Below are 25,482 nucleotides of genomic sequence, written 5' to 3' on the forward strand. Positions count from 1 at the left end.
ACTGTAGAATTTGGCGAGAAAAGCAGAACAATGCGCAGATTGTGAAATTCATGAGAATTTTTGGATTTTCATGAGTGAAAAATTCAGTCCGATGCGCGCAGCATGCATTACCATTCTATATTTCTTTTTATTAATTAATTTTTTTTTTTTGAGAGTAAGCGGCTACACAGTGAATGAATGAGTCGGAAAAGAAAAGGTGAGGGAGCTCGAACCAAGAGGGTGACAAATGACAATGACAAATATTTGAGAAATATTTCACATAGGATTTCTAAAAAAAAAATCATGCAAATACCATTACATTTCAATGAAATTAATTAAATTCACGAGGTAAATTCTTCATCGCATATCAACGACTGTAAAATTTGGTGAGAAAAGCAGAACAATGCGTAGATTGTGAAATTCATGAGAATTTTTGGATTTTCATGAGTGAAAAATTCATTCCGATGCGCGCAGCGTGCATTACCATTCTATATTTCTTTTCACTAGTTTATTTATCTATTTTTCTGAAGAAAAAAACAAGATTATACGCGTTCCGTTATGGTGTGGTTAGCGCAAAACTCGGAAAATTGTAAAACCGTAGTCGAAAAAAAGGTATAAAAGTTGAAGAGGTTGAGCATGTGGATCCCAACTGGGTAGTCAGAAAAGCGGGATATTAAAAATTCCTGACGAACGTTGCGGGAATAAGTGTCTTCTCAAAGTGGCTCGAAGTATGACCACCGGCCATGATTCTCGCATGTTTGAAAATCCTGTTGTGGATCCGATAGCATGAGTGTAATAGATATGCCCTGGTGGAGCAAGTGTGCACATGCACACACACATAATATAGCTTCCAGCGGAATCCACACACCGTTGAGAATTCGGTTTTGGTTTCGTAGGAGTACACTGAACCTGATGCATAACAGCACCAGCAGCGTATCAGGGGGTTAGTTGTTGTCAGAGGCCTATAGCACTCTCATCTCCTGCATAATACACACCATGAACCATGTAAGAGTGTACAATATCATCATAGAAGCTTGGGCTTTTGGGCCGAACTAGTTTGATGTACCGACGACATCGAGAGAGTCCAGAAACCCCGGCGGCTGGTTTACGCAAACGCAATTCCATAGAGCGGTTCTATGCTTCATTATGAAGAGACCTAGTGGAAACACGTTAACTGCGTTAGCTATACTGAGTTCGTCCATCCGCGACATTATATTCCGGCATATCCTACCAAAATACAACTGAATCTCTAACGTTGTTTAGCTGTGTGGGTATAACCACAAAACCCCAATAATACCAATCTTCCCCGATTCTCCTCAACATGTGCATCATTTTATCATACATAATCCAATTTTCCAGTGACGAAACACTGCCGTTTCGCCATTTTCATATTTCATTATTGCAATTGTTATTTATTCATTCAATTTTGCTCGACTGAAAAATGTCTACTAAAATTTTTAATCTCTTTATCCTTTCGTATTCTACTCCTTATTTTCTCGGGCTTTTTCCTCCTAGAGTGCACACGCTAGTGATGAACGGTTAAATCGTTTCAGTATAGATATAGATGTGTGTATGTGTATATGTATATATTCCCTCGCCATTGAATTCTTGTCCTCAGGGGAAAGCCCGGGCAAGCCGCAGCTCACCCCTTATATCGATTTCATCCAATAAAATGAATGATAAAGTGAACCAAAGTGTAGGTCAATACGTAATTTAAAAACAATTAAATAATGTAATGTGGTTTTTATTCAGGCATTTCTTGAGATGGCCGATGAGAATGCTGCTACCACGATGGTTGGCTACTATGCAGCAAGCGGAGCGTCGCTCAGGGGTCGCGCCGTTTACGTACAATTCAGCAATCATCGGGAGCTCAAGACTGATCAGGCCCACAGCAACGCGGTCAGTAGTCCAACAAACATCATCGCCAATGTCAACGTCAGTATCTATCATTCATTTATTTTTATTTCTTCTTTTTTTCTTTCTTTACACTGAGAGAAAAACGACAAAGCTCTCGAACGAGTCTTACTTGTGCCAAGAGAATAGTTTTCTGAAAATTATCAAAAAAGGATTTTTTTCTGCCAAACATGCAGAGAGTGCGCCGGAATGAAAAATTTTTGTCGCAAAAATAGATTTAGTACACGAGAAATGTTCAGTAAACNTCGAAATCAATGTATATGAAAACTTCTCATCTCATTTCAAAAATTTCGCAATAAGCGCCATGCATACACATGTATATATTAATACAATAATAATACAATACATATAATAATATATATGATATAATAAATAATAATATAATATTATATTATAAAGTATTTATATATATCAGGGGATGACGGCTAACTCTGCGCCTATACTGATACTACACGGAGAGAAATGTTCAGTAAAAATTACGGACTCACAATTCACTCACCGATTACGGAATTGACTCAGAAAATTTAAGTGACAGTGTCGTAATTTTTCACAGGAGATTCAGATAAAAATTACGGAACGCCCCGGAAAAATTCTGTGATAGTTCCGTAAAATTTCGTACAACCATATTTCGCTCCGGAATTACGGAAAAGATACGTCATTTTTATTGAATATTTCTCTCCGTGTAGTTAAAAAAAATTTCATTCTCTGTATACGCAAGAAATGTCATTTCTAGCACTACTCCTTCGTTATTCGATACTCCCATACGTATTTTGCTCCCGAAAAATCTTTGTTTTATGCGAAACAAGGGATAGTAGTTTTTCGTTTCGGCTGTCTAATAATCACAGACCAGAAATGAACCCTTAAATGAAATAATAGTAATGATATGATAGCAATCTTGTAACTCAGGGATAAAATATTTGTTGATAAATTTTCCTCTATATGAGATATTTTCCTCCTGAAAAGGCACCGTCTGGTGGGAATTCTCCGCCTCTTGAGCCAAATATTTCGTTGCTGTCGAAAGCAGAACAATTATTCATGTTTGAGACTTTCAAATTTGAAACAAACAAATTTTTCTTGGCAATTTTCAACTCGCGATTTTCTTGGGCCAAACATGACTTGTTTGACAACGTGTTTGTTTTTCTCTCAGTGTAGCTTACTTTGATTCGAGTGTTTTATCCAAAAACAAAAATTACTGAGAAAATCAGTTTTCATTTCACGAAAAGTCAATTGTGAAAATGATTTATATAAAATTTAACGGCGAAATTGACTACTTTTTTGTCTGGGATTTTGGGTTTTTCATTGGTTTTTTTCTTCACTCAACAAATATAATGAGATGCGGAAACGTTACGCCAGTGTCTCGTCTTGCTCCGGTTGTTGTTTGCACGGTTAGTTAATGAAACGTTAACGTTTGCGATGTCCCCCTCGGGTACCACCAAATATTCAGCACGTGGCTGTCCAATCCATACTATATACGTTTCAGTTTGTTACATAATAGTTACAATATGGGGAGGCGACATTTTCCCTCGACGCGCAACTACTTCGAAAGCATCGCCTCCTCCCTCTAAGTCAATCTCAAACACCCTCGACAAGCAGACTGGCCCTGAGTTGTATTATAATTAACGTGTATATAATTTATGAACGAGGCCCCCGTGGTCCCAGACATTATTTATCCAAAATATAACACAAACATGTGAGAAACTCTCTCCCCAGGCCTCTCTTCACTGAAGTTAGGTGCACGGTACTAATTTATAGAATTATTATTTTGTATAGGCTTGGTGTTAATGCGTAGCCAGGTAGTGTAATTAGTTGGTGGGCTCATATATCCCTTTAGAGGTGAAAAAGACACTCTAATGAAAATGCTCTTTGGTGGACAAGAAGACGAGGAGGGGAAAAGCGCTTAAATTGACCATCCACTACACTGAGAGAAAAACGACAAAATTCTGAAACAAGTCTTACTTGTGCCAAGAAAATAGTTTTTTGAAAATTATCAAAAAAGGATTTTTTTTGTGCCAAACAAGCAGAGAGTGCGTCGGAATGAAAAATTTTTGTCGCAAAAATAGATTGAGTAGTTCAAAAAACGTAATACTCCCATACGTAATTTGCTCCCTTTGTTTTATGTGAAACAAGGGATAGTAGTTTTTCATTTCGGCTGTCTAATAATCACAGACAAGAAATGAACACCTAAATGAAACAATAATAATGATATGATAGCAATCTTGCAATTTAGGGACAAAAATTTGTTGATAAATTTTCCTCTATATGAGATATTTTCATCCTGAAAAGGCACCGTCTGGTGTGAATTATTCGCCTCTTGAGCCAAATATTTCGTTGCTGTCGAAAGCAGAACGATTATTCATGTTTGAGACTTTTAAATTCCAACCAAACAAATTCTTTTTTGGTAATTTTCAACCAGCAATTTTGTTGGCCCAAACGAAAGTTGTTTAACAACGTGTTTGTTTTTCTCTCAGTGTACTGGTCCCTTATCCGGCGTCATCTCTAGAACCCCGTGACTTAGACGTTTATACACTTAGACGTTTATACAGTTAGGTGCTGCCAATTTTTACTTTGAGTCGTCTGTTCAGCTCTCTTCCCCATTGCATTCCTACATTGTTTGGTAATTAATTTGGCATCCCTCCGGCACTGCCGGATACCAGCTTATACACCCTTTCTCCTTTGTGTAGAGTCAAAAATAAAAAAATATTAAAATAATAATGTTTAAAAATACAGGAGTAACATGGCACTGCAGCATTGCCGCACAAATGAAAATTAGAGAGAAAAAGAGAGAGACAACAATGGCAATAGCAATGGCAATAATGATAATAATGAGGCAAAAATCAAAATATGATTTTTCTGATTTTTAACCAGAGTGTCTCAGGATTTTACGGTTTGAGTATATAGTATATAGAAGAATAAAAAGGAAACGGGCGCTCTAGTCGAGAGCTGGCATACTATCCACAGCCGAGGCCAGCCTCCCTCATCCTCCTTCTTATCCCACTCTGCCCCAATTTTCCCGCTTTTTCAAATCTTCTCGCTCTATAACCCTCAGCGTGCGCATCTCTCCTGCAATCGTGCTCTATGTAACTCTGTAATATCAAGCCTATATCTATATGAATCCAGCAAATATACATCAAACTTATAATTTAGCTATTGTTTTAGATCAGCATTGATAGCACTATTGTCAGTGACAGCATTTTTCGTTTCCTGAAAATGCACCAATCAAATCACATAGAGAACAACATTAATATCAGGGAAATTTCCTTTGTGCTTCCGAATGGAAGAATTGTAATTGTTCAAATTTAAGTTTTGGATTTTTTGTGTTATATCGACCCATGTGATCTAGAAAGTCCGAATATGCAAGTTTTTCGTCAATATCTCGCTAATGAATCAATAGAATTGAATAATTTTTCTTCTTAAATGAAGATATTGCTAGGCCCTATCCATCGTCATTAATTAAAATTTAATCCAGTGATTAATTTTTTAATTTTCGAATTTTTTCAAAATTCAGTTGTTACACGATACCTAAAAAAATGTTCAAAATTCATTGAATGACTTAAAAAATTCATTGGGATGTCCTTTTGACCGAGCTCGAAGATGAAAGCGACAGCAATAATTGTTATTTTGATTTCTGTGAAATTTTTCCAAAATATCGTATTTTTCGAAAATCAGAATTCCGCAGATAAGAATATAAAGCGCGAAACGTGGATAAAAGATGTAACTCTTGAAGCAAATGCCACCTTAATGCGACGAGAATATCAGCCCGCAAAGGAACAAAGGGGTGAGAGGAGTAATAGAAACGAATAAAAGAACAACAATCTGTTATATGTAAGAAAGGGATAATAAAAACAGTAATAATGATAGAGTTTCATTAAGTGGGAAATCTAAAACAATTAGTTCGAAAGAAATTAGTTCAATTCGAGAAAATGAAATAGGCTATGAATAATGTCCAATAATATACAATTTATTAGCAAAAATAACTGTACTATAGGCAATACATTCGCAATTTCCCACTTGTTTTCCATTTTTCCGTGTAATTCTCAAATGTATTAGAGTATAAGATAAGCAGGCCTCTGCAATTATAATCTGGTGAGGATGGTTGATATAGAAAATGATTTAACCAAGTCTCAACCGAGCAGTACACAGTTCTCCTTACGAATGCAACAATGGCCATCGTTGGCTTTGGCCTCCTTTTTCCTAGTGTCTCTTCGAGTGCAGCCCAGTTTTGTGGAGAGAGTGAAAGGGCTTGAGACGACGGAAAGCTCGTTGCTTCTCTGGGTCTTAACGGCTTGCATATTTCACACCCTCCCAATGTTGGATGTACAGCTCTCAACAATGGCACATTGTTATTCGGCCTGCTCGCCAAGAGAACGCTAGCGCGGGTTTGTGAAGGGCTTGTAAAAGGATGGAAGGGGGCAAAGGAGAGTAAGCGGCTACACAGTGAATGAATGAGTTGGAAAAGGAAAGGTGAAGGAGCTCGAACCAAGAGGGTGGTTACACGGCCAAGATGGCGTAATATTTTTAATGGAGGGTGTCCTGGGTGATCTACGACGGAGCATTGTTTCCCCGAGACGCCTCATATATTATTTTCACTGACTCTATACTCCTTCAGCTTGAATTTTTTCCTTCACATTTACAATAATATGTGTATAATATATTCCTGCTTATAGACTGACAATTGTTTTTCCATTGAGCCTCTCATTTTTCCGCTTTTATCGCATTCAATGTATGCAATAAATTGCTCGAGTTATTGTACCTCTACAGAGTTACTTCAGTGGAAAACCCTTTTGGCTTTAATCCGATAACGAATCCCCCTCGCACTCAAAACCATCAACAATTTTGCAGAGAGTGGCACAGACTATACTCATTACTTGGGTAAATTTATGCGATTGCCCACTGTGTCGTTCCTCGTCTATTTCCGTCTTCAATATTCAAATTTGTTTCAACTTGACATCCTCCTCCTCCTCATTTAGCCAAGTTACTTTGGAATACACACAATACCACGAGAGGAGATGGCGTCGTTTTCATTTATTTAGAAATCAATTGAACTTTGACTATTAATTTTGCATCTAGCAATTTATCATTAGTTTTTTCTGTATCAGTGTTGGCTATGTTCATAAATTCATCCATCAATTACAAAATACTGAAAAGAGCCTATGCCGGTTATTAAAGTGAACGAGGGTAGTTATAAACTCACAGATATTTCAACTACTGCGTCTCGTCACGAGGGGACGGAGGTGAGGGAAAATAAGAGAAGCTACTTGAGGAAAAGATGCAACTCTCGTAAACGTTCATTGTCGAATGAAGCCATTGAAGTTACTTTTTATTTGAGATGTATCATTCCAAAAGTATAACCCTAAAATTTCATATAATTGTTTAGCATTCAAGAAAACGGAATTAAAGTTCTTTGTAAATGAAATGTGGGTCATAAAAAAAAATAGAGATAAAAGGCCTTTTCTCTCAGTGAATGTGTTACAATGTTGATTCAACAGTACAGAGTACAGAGTATACATATAGGTATATAAGCTCTTTTTGAACCACGCTGAGGATGTACGTACACTTCGGGAGCCGTTAAAAGCTCACGCGCTGCTTGCAAGGAAATCGTCTGGTATAATGGCGCACACTGGAGTGTAACAATCGTCTGGGCCACACCAAACTGAGCCATCAAAAGCATTGCAGAAACGAGAATTGTACGCTATGGCTCTGGTGGAGCGCAGTTATATCAACGAAACTAACATTTTGTCTTTTATACTTTCTTACTTGTGCACTGCAAAGAGAATGAATGGATGACTTCTCACTTGTCAAATGTCAAATTAATTTCTTCCCTATTTCAATTAATTTTTAGTTTATGTTATCTATCTGTCGACATAGCGTAATACATTGAAAGGCTTCTGGCTTGAAAATTCATTAATAATCGGACGTAAATTCAGAGCCATAAAAACCTCACGAGCCTCGAACGAGAGAGAGATTGGCTTTTTTTTCTCAATCTTGTTCTCGCCACTCTTACCTGAAGGGAAAAAAAATAAACAAAAAGAGGTAAAATGGAGAAGAACCTGGAGAAAAGTAAAATTGGAAAGGATGTTTTATTAAACAATTGGGCTTTGTTTTTCTCATTACTCTCGCTTTAGAGCATGAATGATTCATTAAATTTTGACACATCGTGCATCATCACAATACAGCCGGTGTATGACAAATCTTGTCCAGAATCATGTCAGTGAGACCAATGACCATTATCATTTGGGATTAATAATAAATAGTTAACACAAAAATATTGTTATTTGTGCCTTCAGAACACCAACACGCAAGTGGCGTTGCAAGCGGCCCAAGGACAAACTGTGCAGGGCCAGGGCGATACGCAAGGCGGACCCAATACTGTTCTAAGAGTCATCGTAGAGCACATGATCTATCCAATTTCCCTGGATATTCTTTATCAGGTAAAAAAATCATTATGTATTGTTATAAGATTGTTTATTAGAAAAAAATGAAGATAAATACGTCTCTGTTCATGTTTCTTCGTATTTTTTCAACACGGAGAGAAAAATTCAATAAGTATTACCTGAAATAAATGTAAAAATTATGTTTTGAAACGTAATCGCTACGTAAATTCTACGATTTGTTCCGTAAAAATTTACCACCCGTCTGATGACTCACTACTGTGGGAATAACAAGTCGTTCCGTAATTTATCCCCAACGATTGAGAAATTGTACGGAACGGAACGTAGAAATGACTCACCAGCTTCAGAAAAATTGGAGGCACAATAAGTCGGCAAATTTCTGTAAGATTTTACTCTTCGGGAAAAATGACGTGACAATTTCGTACTTTGTTCGGTGATGAACCTAAAAATTCCCTGAACATTTCAGATTTCTTCTCTTCCATTCCCATAAAAATTCCCGGAAAACGATTCCCCATCGTGGATTACGTGAATTGTTCCGTAATTTTTGCTGAATATTTCTCTCCGTGAAGGGGATGAAATTTTCCAATGGATTAGTTAAAAGATATGAAATACGTTAAGCAGTGCTTGATTCATGATTACATTCATTCTTCATGATAAATTGGGATTGAAATGAGTTACGCCGAGATAATTGAATATATTATGGAACTGCGTGTTAAGAGATTAGTGGTTAATTATTCAGTAGATAGCGTAGTTGAAACTGCACCGCCGTTTGTACTTTCATAAAGTCGAAACAAAAAAAAAAAAGAGTAACAACAAGGGAGGGATAAGTAGCTGTACCACGTGGTTGCGTCATTAGGGACGTCGAACGAAAGCCTCGAGATCCCCTTTGGGGAATGATGCAGGGCCTCCACAATGTGGGAGAAGGGATAACGGGAGTGCTTCCGGTTCGAGTTGAGTGGTCCATGCATTTTTAAACGCCTCAAAACCTACTATTTCTCTTTTTCTCCCAACTCTCCAGCGTTTTCTCTCGCTGAGAATATGCGATCCAGAGCTTACACCGGCCCAGAGCAAACCTCAAAACACGCTACATTATAGTAACGAAATTTAATAACGTATACATTGAACGTGCACTTTTATTCCCTCGATAATCGTACGATGTAGCGTTAAAAGCGTGCTTTCCCGGAACATCTTTAATCTCAGCCAAGGGCTAAGCAGGGCTTAACCAAAGACGTAGAAAGGTTTCTATGTAGAAAACGACCTAGTTGTATTTTCAGTCACTCATCACCCCCGCGTTTCTTACACTCTTGTACATGACAACGGATAACAGCAGAATATTAAAAAAAAATCTCTCTCTCCCTCTGCCGTTCTCTCCCTTTTCAACATGACTACTATTTATCAAATATCGCGATCTTTTTTTCCCTCCAACCTTACCCAAATAATCACTTGTATAATATCACCTGTACAGCTGCCTGACCATTTTGGTAGTTGTACTACTTAAACCGAAACAAACTATTATCATACGTTACTGCAACAAACACATGCCTTCCTTCTACTAATATCGACGGCAATTTCTAATCCCACTTAAATTAGTCCTGCATTCTACACTCGAGTTCCACCCCAGCAACTGGGGCTAGCTTGGGTTTGGTAAGCACACTTGCCGCTGGGTATCTAGCCTTCAGAGACTCGGAAATAACTTTCTCCCGGTGCTTGAGTTAAATAACCTAGGAGCTTTGCTTGACGCTCTCAGAACAACCCTCGAGAAAACAACAATTCATTTGAACTGCTATGAAAAGCTTTTACACAATTTTCCAACCGATCTTTTTATCTCGCCATCATCCATCCAATCTTTTTTTTTGTCCTTCCATTATTTTGTTTGTCCTCCGTACGTGAAAGCTCCAGCTGTGGTTTTTCCCTACTGGATTTGTCCCGGGCTTAATTTATATCGACGTTTTCCGGATTTTTTTTCCTATTTTTTTTTCATTCTCAATTTTCTCCTCCTTTTTTGTTCATTTTTCTATTACTTGTTTTCCGAATTCACCGATATCCAACTTTACGATCAACTCGCGCCCCACTGCGATCCGAAAGCCCCCTGAAACAGGAAAAAAATGACAGAAGGGAGAAGAATACTTAAGGAGGAGATTTCTTTTCCGAACAGTCAACCGAGCGACACCAGAGCCGGTGGCGGCGGAGTAAAGTCATCATCCCAATATTCAATTTTCCACTCTCGAAAGAAACTTTGGATAACGAATACGCATCAACGAGTGGACGAAAACAAAGAGAAAAGGGGGAGGACAGAAAAACAACCATAATGCTAAAACGAAGAAAAATAAAGGGGGTGGAAAAATAAAGTTGAATTGTTTGTCTTTAAAATGTAGAAAAATTTGTTTTCTCTGCACTTCACCCCAGAAACTTTCGTTTGACTGAAAACTTTGACTTTTCAACGCTCAGGCTAAAGTTACGAGTGCCATCAAGTTTTCGGTTTATATACAGTTGAATAGGTATATAAATGCTCCCTAGTGTAGATGTGTCTATGGTAAACCACCTGGGACTCGATGGGGGAAGTAACTTCTCTTTTTGATCGATGATTTCACCACTCAAATCGTCTACGGAACTCATTGAAAATTATCTGTTAGATAATAAACATTACACTGAGAGAAAAACAAACACGTCAAACAAGTCTTGTTGGGGCCAACAAAATCGCTAGTTGAAAATTGCCAAAAAAGAATTTGGTTGGTTCGAATTTGAAAGTCCCAGACATGCATAATTGTTCTGCTTTCGACAGGAACGAAATATTTGGCTCAAGAGGCGGATAATTCACACCAGACGGTGCCTTTTTAGGATGAAAATATCTCATACAGAGGAAAATTTATCAACAAATATTTTATCCCTAAGTTACAAGATTATGTCATTATTATTGTTTCATTTAAGGGTTCATTTCTTGTCTGTGATTATTAGACAGCCGAAACGAAAAACTACTATTCCTTGTTTCGCATAAAACCAAGATTTTTCGGGAGCAAAATACGTATGGGAGTATCGAATAACGAAGGAGTAGTGCTAGAAATGACATTTCTCGCGTCTACAGACAATGCAATTTTTTTTGAACTACTAAATCTATTTTTGCGACAAAAATTTTTCATTCCGGTGCACTCTGCATGTTTAGCACAAAAAAATCCTTTTTTGATAATTTTCAAAAAACTACTTTCTTGGTACAAGTAAGATTTGTTTGAGAACTTTGTCGTTTCTCTCTCAGGGCAATACATTAATTTTTATGGAGATGTCAATAAAAATTTCAAGTACAGTTTGTAAATCGTTTTTGACTGCACTGATAGAAAGGATTAGTTATTGTTAACGAATGGATTTGGTTGGAGACTAGGGTCTATCCGGTTTCACCAAATTTTCATTCATTAATTGTTAACAAATGCACATTTGAGGAGCCTTGTTTGACTCGATTTTCCCTTTTCAGGTGAACTATTCAAACTATTAACGCCTATCCACTTGGTTGATCCTTTTTCGATAATTTTCCAAAAACTATTTTCTTGTCACAAGTAAGACTTGTTTGAGAACTTTGTCGTTTTTCTCAATGTAGAATACAGCAACAAGTCCCTGGTTACTGATCGATTTGATTTAAGAGCTGAGACAACATGATTAATATTAGAGTTCGATCGTCAGCCACCTCCTTATATCAACAGCCCAGTGTTTGCGTCATTTTCATTTCATGTTTAATATTTTCATTACATTGCGAGGGATGAGCGACAGAAACTCATACATCGATATAATTCAACACCATGGCAAATTAATAACTGTTGCGGTGGTAATCAATAACGAAACGACATTGACGTGTAACAAGCCGCGCGCACGTATACTAGACCCGGTGCAAACCATATACCATATCGTGGTGATACGTAATCCCAAGCGTCGATTTTCCAACTGCCCCTGCTTTCCCCTGCTCGCACATGTCCGGGTAGCAGACGAATCGTCGTAAGCCAACCGATACACATACAGAATTCAATTTCCAATACAAGCTTCTCCAGAGAAGCATTTCTTATCCCCGGCTTCCCCTCCCTGTACAATGTGTCGAGGAGACGAACACAAATGTTCAACCTCTGGCCTCCGTAATCCGCTTTCCCGATCTTCCAAAAAATTCAAGACAGAAAAAAATCTTCAGCTACACGGAGATAAGCCGGTCAACTTAATGGTGAAACATTCTTCTTGGAGGCTATAGAAACTCGTTTTGTCTTGTGAGTAGCATTTGCCAAATAATTCACGTTAAAATATAAATGAATAGGGTAATTAATATCCGTTTGAATGAAATGAATTGATGAGGAAAGGGCAATAAAAGGGGGGGGGGGCTCGATAAAGGGGGATCGGATCGATGGAAATATCAAGGGAGGGGGTGTTGAGACGATGGAGAATATTATGGTGGGGCCCTAGTACGAGCGGAAGCTATCGGGTCGGCAGGAAGATTGCTCGCGTGCCGTTGGCTTTTCTTGCGATTTGAGAGACCAGCAGAAAAGAAATGGGTGAAAGAGCAAAAAAAAGGCAGAAGGCGGAAAGGAGGAGGCAGGGTCTCGAGTGAAAAATTCTCAAGCGCACATCACGGCCTTCTTTTTTCTCAATGGGGTTTTGTAGCCCTGTTGCCCATTTCCTTTCCTCCCGTGTACTTCGATCGAACCGGGGGAACAAACGCCGATGGGACACGAGCCAAGTGGAAACAATGACACGATAAAACCTACGGAGGTAGAGAAAAATAAAATATTAGACACAGCTTATGGTTCTGGACCACGAATGACGGCGCTAGAAAGGCCAAAAACCCGGTGTCTCTCATCGGCCGACTTTTCCCTCTTTTGCCATTCCACTGAAAACCTAAATTTTTATTTTCCACTTGTTACTGTCAGAGAACTATCTATCTCTTTCTATTCACAACAGACCAGTATCACGCGATAGTCGGAGTTCTGAAACACGTTTGTGCGCGTTTTTCCGCGGCAAGTTGATTTCCCACGGGATAGGCGTCCGAAAGAGGAAAAAGTGATGAAAAAAAGAAAAAGAAAACACCGCGGTTACTCCATTTTTAGAGGCGAACCAATTTTATCACGATTCCCAAGATATTTCCAAGATTTTTCGAGCAAATTACGAGTGTCATCGTGTGTTATGACGATTCGACTGATTTGGTTGTCTGTCAATGTTTTTTAAGACATCAGTTTTTTCATCATTACCGGAATTTTCCCCTTATCATTATTGTTATCAATGTAATTCTGTCAATTCAGGCCAATCTGATCGATTGGCGGGGGGGAGGGGGGAGGAACACAGAAAAAATATTTAAATGACTCCATGTTTGATTACAAATATTTCATACAATACATGTCAAGAAGAGGTAAACACATTTGTCATAATAACAAGCCAATATCGTTAATGAACGTGACTTTATTTACTGTGAGTAAATTGAAAAAAAAATTGTTGCCTCTCACATACACTTCCAAATCCCAAAATATTATCTTTTATTGTGGACAGAAAAAAAAACATTATTAATTACTATAATGGATGCGAATTGTCGGGCTCATATGTAGATTGAATAATATTTGACAAAGAGAAGTTGCAGTAAATATTTATGCATTGACTCTCGTGCCGAACCTGCACAGAATATATATATATATATTTATGTAACTACTCGAATGAGTGCATCGTCGGCCGCTTACCTACTAGGTAGGCCATTCGTGATAAGCGATACGTTTATTAATTTTGTACGCTACGGAGCGCAAAGGGTTGATATACGCGTAACCATGCGCACCCCTCTTCATCCTTGTATTTCATCTCCCTCAACATGAGGGAGATGAGCACACATGCTGGTAGCTATCTTCAATGGGACAGAGAGAATGCCACGATTATTTNATATATATATATATATATATATATATATATATATATATATATATATATATATTTATGTAACTACTCGAATGAGTGCATCGTCGGCCGCTTACCTACTAGGTAGGCCATTCGTGATAAGCGATACGTTTATTAATTTTGTACGCTACGGAGCGCAAAGGGTTGATATACGCGTAACCATGCGCACCCCTCTTCATCCTTGTATTTCATCTCCCTCAACATGAGGGAGATGAGCACACATGCTGGTAGCTATCTTCAATGGGACAGAGAGAATGCCACGATTATTTGTATTCTGCATTTGTATATCTGCTCCTGTTCACTTGATCCACACGGCGAGTTACAAGCTCTCATTATAATCCAATGCATTCCCGATCGGTCTGAATACAAGCTATTTTTACAAGCGAGAGTATCACAACTCATTCCGGTAATCTCAAATGAATATGAAATTTGCGGGCCTTCTCCATTCATATTGATATACAGAAAAAAAATACTTCTCACCAGTACAAATCGGTACTTGGGGGACGTTCACTTTTGAAAAGTTGTAAAAATACTCGTCCCAAGTACATTTTATGTCCTTGGGTGAAGTACCACATCTGCCGATCGAGTAGAAATGGTACCGGGAGGAAGTAGTATCGCTACTTACTGCCAGTACTTTTAGTACTTTCCACAAGTACCAAAGGTACTAGTGAAAAGTAATTTTTCAACTTCTCTCAAGTACTTTTTAGTACTTAATTTCAGTACTTCCAATTGATTACTTTATTGGAAAAAGTGAATATTATTACCGGATAGAATGGGCTTTCTTACGCATTTTTGTAAATAGAAATGTTCAGCAGAAGATATTTTGGAGGAAAAAATCAATAGATTGCGATTTTTATGGATGCTTTCGAAAATTATTGGTATGCTTTCCAACCTCCAAAATTTCAATTTTGTTGAGATTTTTATGTTTTACGTTGTTATCAACATTTAAAAGGCTTCGAAAAATTATTTTCAATTTCTTTTCAATTTTATTACTCATAAAACGGGAATTGTTTGGATTTTTGAATTTTTGACGAACTTCGGGTTTTAGAAGAGGTAGAAAAACATTTTTGAGTTCTTATACTCAACTTATATTGAGTTTATTTGGTACTTTTAAAAAGAACCAGCCAGGCAGTCAGTACAAGTAATTTTTTTACTTGTCCCAAGTACTTGACGCATGATACTTGCATCAAGTTGCTTTGTAACTTCGAGGAAGTACAAAAATGTCCTTTTCTACTGATCGAAAGTAATTTTTTTTGTGATAAAAATACATTACATTACATCAGTTCATTATTTAATGATTGATTTATATTTTTCAGATATTCACTCGCTTCGGGAAAGTCTTGAAAATCGTAACATTCACGAAAAATAGTAAGTATCACAGTATACATTGTTTCAAGTGAAAATAGGTGGTTCATACGTATATGTTGTGTCAGAGATATGCTGGGTTGAGCTTTCGCACCCGTTAAAGTTCTTTCGATATTGCGTCCCAAGTATAGCGAAAGCCCCTCAAGGGCTGTCTCCATATATACCATCATATACTGCTAGAGTAATACATAGGTGGCCTTTCTTCCCCGAGCCTGCATCTCTTTTGCTACATTCACTGGTGTAGTAGTGGCCCCGTCGTCGCCTTTCGAAAATTCAATTTTCCATCGTGCAAACGAAAGCCGTACTCTTGGATGTGTATGCACTCATAGTTTTTTTTTCTTCTTTCTCTATAGCTCCTCCTTTTTTATTCTTTTTCCTTCTTCACTCCTTCAACTCCAGCATCGTATGACTAACGTTTACCTTTCTTACTATTACAATAAAAATCTTATAAATTATGGAGACAGTCACTGGTGCTATTCGTCGAGTTTATTCAATTTCTGTTTTTTTTTTCGCAACGGTGAAAAAAAAGTTTGGATGTATCTCATATATTTCCAAGTATGCACGAGGTCCAATCCTACTCTATGAATTCAAAGTTTTTACAGATAATTTATGACGTATATTTTACATTCGTTTAAACACTTTTTTTTTTCAGGCACATTTCAAGCTCTCATACAGTATTCGGACACAATGTCTGCGCAGACTGCTAAATTGGTACGTATAACAATTTATTTTTCCTCCTTCCCTTGTAGATATACACTGCCCCCTTAAATTTCCGGCATGCACATGTACGATCCACCTGCCGAATCCTTTGGGTGAGATAAGCGCCTGGGAATATTCTTCCGGATGCTACTGTATTCTCGACGTCTCTATGTACTTGGCGCAATGTAAATTAAATATCATAGCATCTCTAGTTGTTCAATTCGTGCGAAATCATTCAACAATTTTCAGAAATGCATCGCATAAGTGATTCAAACGACACAGGTTAACATTGATTTTTTACCAGGAAGAATTAACAGTTGATTAACTTTTGCATATTAAACGATTGAACCCAATAGTTAAGTGCTTGAAATTTAAAAACCGATATGAAAAAGCTGTAAATTTTTAACAACGACAAAGTTACATGAGATTTATGTATATTTCTTCATTGGCGAATCAGTTAATTTCTTGAATATTCAAGTAATTCTCGATTTTCAAGTCCATACGTCACTGAAAAACCTTCAAAATGTTGAAAATTCAGGCAATAACTTTGCTGAATTCTCAATTTATTGAAAATTGAATTGTATATGACGTTTCACGACGAGTTAGGAAATTTAAGCTTTCATAAAAAAATCAATGATTGTTTATCATTAAAATCCCAATTTTCTTGAATTTTGAAGATGAATAAGAAATTTAGTGAACGCTTTCATTTGAAATTGAATTCAACCTCACAACATCGAAAATTCAGATGACGATGTGATTGAAATTTCAAGAAATTTCTAACGGTGTATATAGAAAATTCAAACCCCCAATAATTTCAATGGATCAACGATTAACGAGAAAAAACAACAGTAAACCAAATATTGAAAAGAGAAAAAACAAGAGTAAATAGGGACCAGAGAGCGAGAGAGAACGATAGAATCTATAATATTGTAGTGCAGGGGAGGCCAGTACGATACTGAAACTGCGTGGCCTGTTGGAAAATTTATCAGTAACGCACGTAATTATGTACGAAATTCATTAGCACGTACAAATATGCACACTGGGATTGTATATGGACTCGTCTATTTTCAACCACTATACAACACAGTTAGTGAGGTATACCGGGTGTGGAACGTTATAACACATATGCTCAGCATTCAGAGTATATAGAAACGCCGAGTAACCCAAGTCAAACAAAGGCAGTCCATGTTTAAAGCAAGTGCCTACAGCTCAGAGAGTGCACAGTTTCCAGTATTGTGCGGTGGGCATGTTACTGGGTTATTAATGAAAATCAAATATCGTTGTGTACGCGCATACCACTAGTCACCAGGGATACATAATTGTAGTGTCACTTGATCTGCCAGCCAATATAACGAATAGCAATAACAAACTAATTACCGTGAAAATAATGCATGCCATTTAAAAAAATAAATAAAAAAAAAGTAAAAATAAAAAATAAAAATTTCCAGTCTCTCGATGGGCAGAATATTTACAATTCCTGCTGTACACTTCGCATAGACTTTAGTAAAATGCAGAGCCTCAATGTCAAGTACAACAATGACAAATCACGTGATTACACAAATCCAACCCTCCCAACTGGTGACCCAAATTTGGATGCAGCATCACTGGCACTTGGTGGTGAGCTTCTTCCGCAATTGCTACTAGGTGCTGCGGCGGGCTCACAGCCGAGAGCACGCTTACCTGGTAAGTATTGAATGTTCTTATTAACTCGTAACTCAATTCTCACTTGTCAAAGACAAGTGGGAGACGTGTGCGATTAATGTAATCTCATGAATTGCCTGAAGTAGAGTCAATTGCAGGAGCACCAAGTGTACTTGCATCGCCATTTGCTACGATGCATGGATTACCATCGCCCCTTGCTGGCCCTTACGGCAATGGAGTGGCACCAGGTGGAGGCATCGCTGGACTCGGTGGATTTAGCCTGGGTGCTGGTGCACTCGGGGTCAGGGTGCCTGGTAGCCCTCAAATGTCATCTGTTCTATTAGTCACCAATTTGAACGAAGAGGTAAGTCAATAGTAAACCCTCGGACTTTCTCCGCCGACCTCCTACTCCATCAATTCCCCTTTTCCTTGTTTTTCTTTCTCCCAATTAAAAATTCCCAGTCAAATGTGCCGCCGGTCGGAAACGAGAAGTCCTTTACACGAATACTTGAAAGAAACTGCATTTTTTTGTTCTCTTCCATTAAAACATGAAAAACAATGAAGGTCCCTAATTTTCCTGTTTAACTCTTCCTTGTCCTGTAAACTCCATCTGTGAGTTTACCCATTTCATGAAATAATTGAAAATGTCTTTAATGAGCAAGATTCACCGTGCTATTCCTTCTCAAAATCCGATTTCTCCAGGTATTCCGAAAATTGTCGTTTTTGCAATTTGCAAGTAATTAATTCAATTCATGTCACCCCTAGGGTTTAACAAATTCGCGTTTAATTTTAATACACTTGGGTTAACTAGGAAATATCGATTCACTGCGAGTAAATTCGAATAATTGGTATTTGTATTATTTTCGTCCTCCTCTCCGTTGGTGAATATTGTACATGTAATACGGTCTTTATTTTTCATTTTTTATACTCTGTTATCAATTTTTTTTACTGGCCTCTGTATTCTCCTCTCCTCTTCCCTCTTTGTACACCGATAATGTTCACTACCCCGATATTCTCAATGTGTCATGGTGCCCGGTGGAAAACCGCAATGAAATATTCAGATGTGAGTAACATTTTCAATTAATGAACAAAAGTTGAAATAACATTTGTGCCATCGATATATTGTAAAGGTGGAAAAATTGGAAAAGTAAAGGAAATTAATAAATAAATAATGGCCACCGGGTACCAATGGCAAATATAGCCAATTATTATTGAAAAGCATTTCGCAGCTGCAATCTGTCACTACTATTACTGTAACTGTGTGTTTACTTACTATTCATTAGTTTGTATCGTGCGCACAAGCTTCACGATTGTTTCAATTATTTTGCTTCATCATTTTACTTCTCATTTTTTATCATCATTTTTTCATTAATAATCAATTAATTTCCCGTACTTCTGTCTCATTCTATCTCTGTCACTATCAATTCACCATTCGACAGATCAATAACATTTATGTTGTTTTTATTTTTATTACTTCTTCCAAAAATTTGAAATTCACTCGAGAAACTTGTGCGCTCTTGTTTACACTATTTTTACACTATTTACATTACTGACTGGACTCTGTCTGTTCTCTGTGTAGATGGTCACGCCTGACGCTCTCTTTACCCTGTTTGGTACGTCTCCACATTTATATTATTAATTATATTACATTATTAATTATTATATTAAAAACAATTATACAATTCACTTTTCATTTACTACTGATTCTGCTGTAATATTTCAATTGCAGTTGACAAAATTATCAAATTATATTTGATCATTGGTCATTTTAACATTGTAACAGGAAGTCAATTAATTTTTCATTTTGTCAATTGTTTAATAATAAATCATGATCATATGAGCCGCAGAGGCGAGTCTCGATGCTTTGAAGATTATTAGATTCATAACTGGTTTCTCGTATCCTACCAGAGGCGCATAATACATCCAGTTATGCTATTCTCTTATTTATTACAATTATAACTTATTATTATTTTTTCTTTCGTCTGTTCTTCAGTTATTTTAGTTTCAAATCCACATTGCTCCTATTCGTTGTCTAATAATCATTTCAATTGTTCAATTTGCTTAATCATCAAATTAATTTTAAGCTCTCACTATTGACCACTGCCTTCAACTGTTTATCGAAAACAGAAACAATAAAATAAATGCAAACATCATTTCTATAGCTACCTATGGTCATCAGTTGCGAGTATACTAGAAAGTCTACAATTACATTCACATTTTTTCCGCCCTTTAAAAATCATTTATTACCTGTACAAATATTATTTCTTCTCATCAATGATTCATCAATTAATATCCGTTCTAGTGACCTTCATGTTGACATAAGCTTTTGCTTTGATAATACTTTATGTTATTTCGTAGGAACCCATACCCATATTACTTTACTCGGTTCATTCATGCTTGTTGGTCCTTCTTATATAGTTATTTAAAATGATAGAACATGATAAACAGTCACGCATGATCTAAACCTCACCAATCGTACCCAGTAAACATTTTTTTTGTTTTAAAATTCTTTTTGGTTTTTCATATTTTTCAACAAACTTGTCATCCCAATTGTCATTAATTTTATTTTATCAAACAAGGAACGATCGATGTGGAATAAAAATATTTGCATGTTACAAATTTAGGCGTTTATGGCGATGTACAGCGTGTGAAGATTCTGTATAACAAGAAAGACTCTGCCCTCATCCAAATGGCCGAACCTCAGCAGGGCCATCTAGGTGAGTTATAAAGTGGTCAAGTAGCTGTGAATTTTTAGATCCGATCAATTAGCCCCTCATGTATAGATATTCCAAATTTTTATTTTTTTCCTCATTGAAGTAGTTTTGAAAAAAATTGCGAGCTAATAAAAAACATTTGCTAGTTAGTACTTTTTTTAAAATAAATTTTTGAAAAATCACCTCTGAAAAAAAAGGCGTTATCCCCTCTATTTCATTATTTCCAAAAAATTTTGTCACCAATCGATAGCAAATTGTTTGAAGATTTTTGCGAGTTAAGAAAAAATCGTCAATGCAATCCTATTATTGTGTAAATTAACAATTCCAATTTCAACTGAAAACCAGAGTTGATGACCAGAGTTTGTAACAGAGATGTCAGACAAGATATGAATGTTTTTTTTTGCTCAAATGAAAGAGCAGCTCGAAAAATCAGCAAATGTTTTTTATTAGCTCGCAATTTTCTTCAAAACTACTTCAATGAGGAAAAAAATAAAAATTTGGAATATCTATACATGGGGGGCTAATTGATCGGATCTGAATTTTTCAATGTTTTTCTCTCCGGATTTGATCTATAGTGTTTTTTTCGTATACTTTGAATTAGCTATGACTCACATGGATAAGCTTCGAGTGTTTGGAAAACAAATCAGAGTTATGGTCAGCAAGCATCAAACAGTTCAGCTGCCAAAAGAGGGTCAACCTGATGCAGGTCTTACCAAAGACTACACCAACAGTCCTCTTCACCGATTCAAGAAGCCTGGTTCGAAAAATTATCAAAATATATATCCACCAAGTGGTACTTTGCATTTATCAAACATTCCGTAAGTGGCTATTACTGCTTATCATTTTTATGGAAATTCAGTTGTGATATTTATAATGTTTATTGGAATATTTTAATGACAGAGCAACGGTGACTGAAGAGGAGATAAAGGATGCATTTGAACAGAATGGATTCACAGTGAAGGCATTCAAGTTCTTCCCGAAAGACAGAAAAATGGCACTTATTCAGATGCCAAGCATGGACGAAGCTGTTGCAGCGTTAATTGTACGTTGTCGATTTCCATTATTTTTTTTAGTAGGGGCGGGTGGGGTAAAACGGACACTAGACTTTTTTTCTCAATTATTCATAACTCAGAAACAAATTGATCAATTGAGCTCAGTTTAGGCTCGTCAGAAAGGGAAAGAACTGCTCTTTGTATTGAAAAAAAAAATTATTAAATTGGCCGCTTTACCCCAACCTCCTCTGCATAATAAAATGATGATGTATATAAAATTATAATCGTACTATTAAATTACAGAAAATGCACAATTATCAATTGAGTGAGTCAAATCATCTGCGCGTGTCATTCTCAAAGAGCAACATCTAACAAGACAAGTCACATCATCAACACGTAGAGTCACAGTGGTTTCAGCCGTTCGCCCTTGTCCATTACTGGTATTCCAGTGCCCTATACGACTGATTGTCCTACGGACTAAGCATATGACTATGTATTGATGCATCAATATTTTTGACATTTTAGCTGAAGCCTTGCGGCCGTTGAAAGTCATAAATACCAAACATGGTTCAATGAAACAAACATTATTTTCATTTTTTCGTCACAGTTTGTCACATTCCAAAGTTGAAAATTCTTTCTGCATTCATCAACTTTAGTGATTCGCTTTATTTGGCTTTCGACATTTGAAAGCTTCATATGACAGATGAAGAAAAATAACTGCTAGAGACAAAGAGTATTGAGAATTTGTAGTGAAAAACAAACAAACAATTTTCAAGATGGAGAGTGACAGAAAAATCGATTAATTCTTGTAGGGGGTTAAACTTTTGATGAATGAGACGACGACTACACGTATTCTAGGATTTATCAGACGGTCGCTATAGCGTCCAAAATATAGTCGCGCTGGTGATTATTAATAATAATTATAATTATTATCATTATTATTATTATTAAGAATTTTTAATATTAAGTGATATTGATGATGGGCAAAGTATCATTGTAAAATGATGAAAAGAGAATCCAATCGCATCTCAGTGGTATGAAAATATCATTTTCATTTTCCTGTAGTTTAGATGTAAAACCGAAGTTGAAATGATTAACAATAAGAATGATCCAATGCCAATTGTCAAACGGGACCCTTGCCGTTTTTTTACCAACAGGTGCTAAAAAACCTGTTCACCTGTTGGAATCCAAGTTATTCATCTCTTTCAGACTGCTATTTGCGGATTGATGGATAACCCAATGTTTCCTGTCGGTCGTTGACAACCAAACCGTTGGCGGGAGACCGCAAATTGAAAAGAAATGAATAAACAACAAAACAACAAAAAATGCAAGACAATCGTGTCGATATTTTTTTAATACAAAATCGGCACATAAGTTGTACAAATGAGTTCCTCAAATTTCATTCTTCAATTTACGATGTTTTTACCTTTTTTTTTCAATCACTTGGCGTGAATTATTTTTTTCTCTTTTAGTTGTAGTTGATTTTTAAAAATATTTTTTGTGAGTATTCTTATGCAAGTACACGGTGTGCACGTCAAGATTACAATAACTTTTTCCTTTCTCTATCTCACCATCATCTGCATCGTTTTTCCAATCGTCTCCATATCTCTGTGTGCTGTCACTTTTTAAGAGTTTTATATTTACACTTTCCTTTTTTATCTTGGCATTTTTAAGGAATGACCGTAATACATATCGTCGCTTTTGAATTTTCAAATTCGTCGAGTAAATGGATAACGGAGTTCTCGTTTTTATTTATCAAAGGAAGAAAATAAAAAAAGAACGTCAAGGAATAATTGTGGGTTGGAGAATTTACTGTTCAAATATACCAAACATGGTCGTGAGGATATAATGAAAAAATTGTCTTCCACCAACAGCTGAACACACAATCATTATCCTTTGACTTTACACGATATATTGTTAGTGACAAATAATTATTCGAAATACCCTTCCCCTTTTTATAATTAGTTGAATATGTAACATTGATCAGGGATTATGCACGTTTAAACAGTGAAAAGGCGAATTAAATGGTTACAAAATAAACCAAGTGAATGCAATTATTTTGGCGAATACTTATATTTTGATCATAAAATTTTAAATGTCATTTCGACAACCAACAGCTATCATTTTCATACCTGATAGGAGGGAAAACTCATGATGGAACAACGCTTGCAAATCTAGCTACGTATAATTTATTCTCATAAACTGGCCTATCAATACATTCTTTAACGAAATAAACTACAGAAAGGTGCGATAAATAACATTGTAAAATAATGAAGAACCTTCGATGTTATTCAACAAGGCTTAGATGTGGACTTCGATAGCCACCAGTAAACCCATTAATTTAGAAACGAAAAAATTTTGAAAAATGAAAAAAAAGATAGAGAGAGAGAACATGCAAATCTTTTTTGGGACTATCGACGAGGTTCGAGTCAACTCATTGAAACAAAGAAAAAAGAAAGAAAACAAAAACACAAATAAGAGAAACTATATATACAAATATAAATAGCTACGTTTCGTCTAATGGACATGACGTTCTGTTGGAGTCAATTAACATTTCAATGGTACTGTAATTACGGGATACAACAGCGTGAATCCAGTGTAAATGAAGTGTGAGCGCGATATTTTGCGTGCATGATTTTGAAAAAACGTACATCTTGAAAAAAAAAAATATTGAAACAGAATACTATTATAAGCGAGTGCCGGCACGGGTAGTGGTTTATGTGCCAAACTAGGCTTATAATTCAATCGAGAAATAACAAGAGATAACATGGAAATGCCTTGGTAATGAATTTCCCAATGTTGGATATTATATATTTGTGTATCGACCAAAAATCACGATAACTGAAGGGATTTTAAAAAATATGATAATGCATTTTACAGTAGCCGGCATGAGCGAAGGGGCCAGTCTTTGAATTTATGATCTGTGTCTTTAGAATCTCAAATCAATTGAAAATATGAAGGAAAAAAGTAGTTATAAAGTAGTATTCCTTAAAAGTATAGCATTAAAGGAGAAGGACTTGAGCGGATTATCAAGCACTCACATGAAATGAAAGGAAGAAGGAAGGAGTAAGAGAAATTTGGAGTTGTACTAGTAATGAGGAAAAAGCGAGTATCCACACACGCACACCCACGAGAAAGGATCCATTTCTAGTATTATTACTTCCAGCGGTATATTATCAATAATTAAGTTGAATTGCCTCTTCTAACGTCATACTTGTACGTTGTATTTTTTTTCTCAATTATCACTAGCCTAGATTACGTGTCCCGAAATCGGAGATAATTTTTTCATGCCTGCATTTTATTATTATATTATCCATTATTTTATGATTATTGCCGTAATTACAATTTTCGGTGCTTCCTTATAAACACAAAAACAATTGAACGATAAAAATAATAATTCTGATTTTTTTTAAAGTTTCTTCTATTTATTTTCGCCCACTCTATTCCCCACGAATAATTTTTTCGTGTCCATTTCGTTGCTTCCAATACGTCTCCAACCAAGTGCAATAATATGAAAATAACTAATTCTTCATCTATTTCAGTGAGTTATGGGTAATGGACAAGGGAGTTCTTTTCAATGACGAGGTGATTTTGTTGCTGGGGACATGTGAATGATTTTTCAAAATTCAACTTCCTAAATTACACACAATTGGCTAAGTAGATAACCGAGGTTGGTATAGCTGAGCTACAAATAATTAAGTCAATTCCATTATTGGTACATTCATGACAGGGGGAATTACCACAATTACCTAATTTTTCCACTGAATTTCGTTCCAATGCCATGTAAAAAAACTGAATTGAGGAGGGCCGAGGTGAGAATTGGTCTAGCCAACAGGACCTTCTACGGCTGCACTAAGAAAAGATAACAAATCGTGTTCTTTTTTCTCT

The 25,482-nt window shown here is 36.5% G+C and overlaps 1 protein-coding gene across 7 annotated transcripts in view; it reads left to right on the forward strand.

Annotated features, from left to right (window-relative positions):
• Positions 1-25,008, forward strand: part of LOC107041166 (polypyrimidine tract-binding protein 1) — a 150,160-nt gene extending 125,152 nt beyond the window's left edge. For 4 of the 7 annotated variants that reach the window (XM_015261581.1, XM_015261586.1, XM_015261582.1 and 1 more), the window contains 11 exons: positions 1,732-1,914; positions 8,178-8,321; positions 15,500-15,551; positions 16,201-16,259; positions 17,696-17,930; positions 18,032-18,252; positions 19,468-19,501; positions 20,513-20,605; positions 21,204-21,420; positions 21,503-21,644; positions 21,898-25,008. In XM_015261581.1, the coding sequence (XP_015117067.1) occupies positions 1,732-1,914; positions 8,178-8,321; positions 15,500-15,551; positions 16,201-16,259; positions 17,696-17,930; positions 18,032-18,252; positions 19,468-19,501; positions 20,513-20,605; positions 21,204-21,420; positions 21,503-21,644; positions 21,898-21,966 (1,449 nt within the window). In that variant the 3' untranslated portion in view covers positions 21,967-25,008. The remainder of the gene's footprint in view (positions 1-1,731; positions 1,915-8,177; positions 8,322-15,499; positions 15,552-16,200; positions 16,260-17,695; positions 17,931-18,031; positions 18,253-19,467; positions 19,502-20,512; positions 20,606-21,203; positions 21,421-21,502; positions 21,645-21,897) is intronic. The other 3 variants (XM_015261583.1, XM_015261584.1, XM_015261585.1) reach the window with 3 other exon arrangements.
• The last annotated feature ends 474 nt before the right edge of the window (positions 25,009-25,482 follow it).

This window comes from Diachasma alloeum, unplaced genomic scaffold (assembly GCF_001412515.2).
Source record: "Diachasma alloeum isolate Michigan unplaced genomic scaffold, Dall2.0 Dall_scaffold_00358, whole genome shotgun sequence".
NCBI lineage: Eukaryota > Metazoa > Arthropoda > Insecta > Hymenoptera > Braconidae > Diachasma > Diachasma alloeum.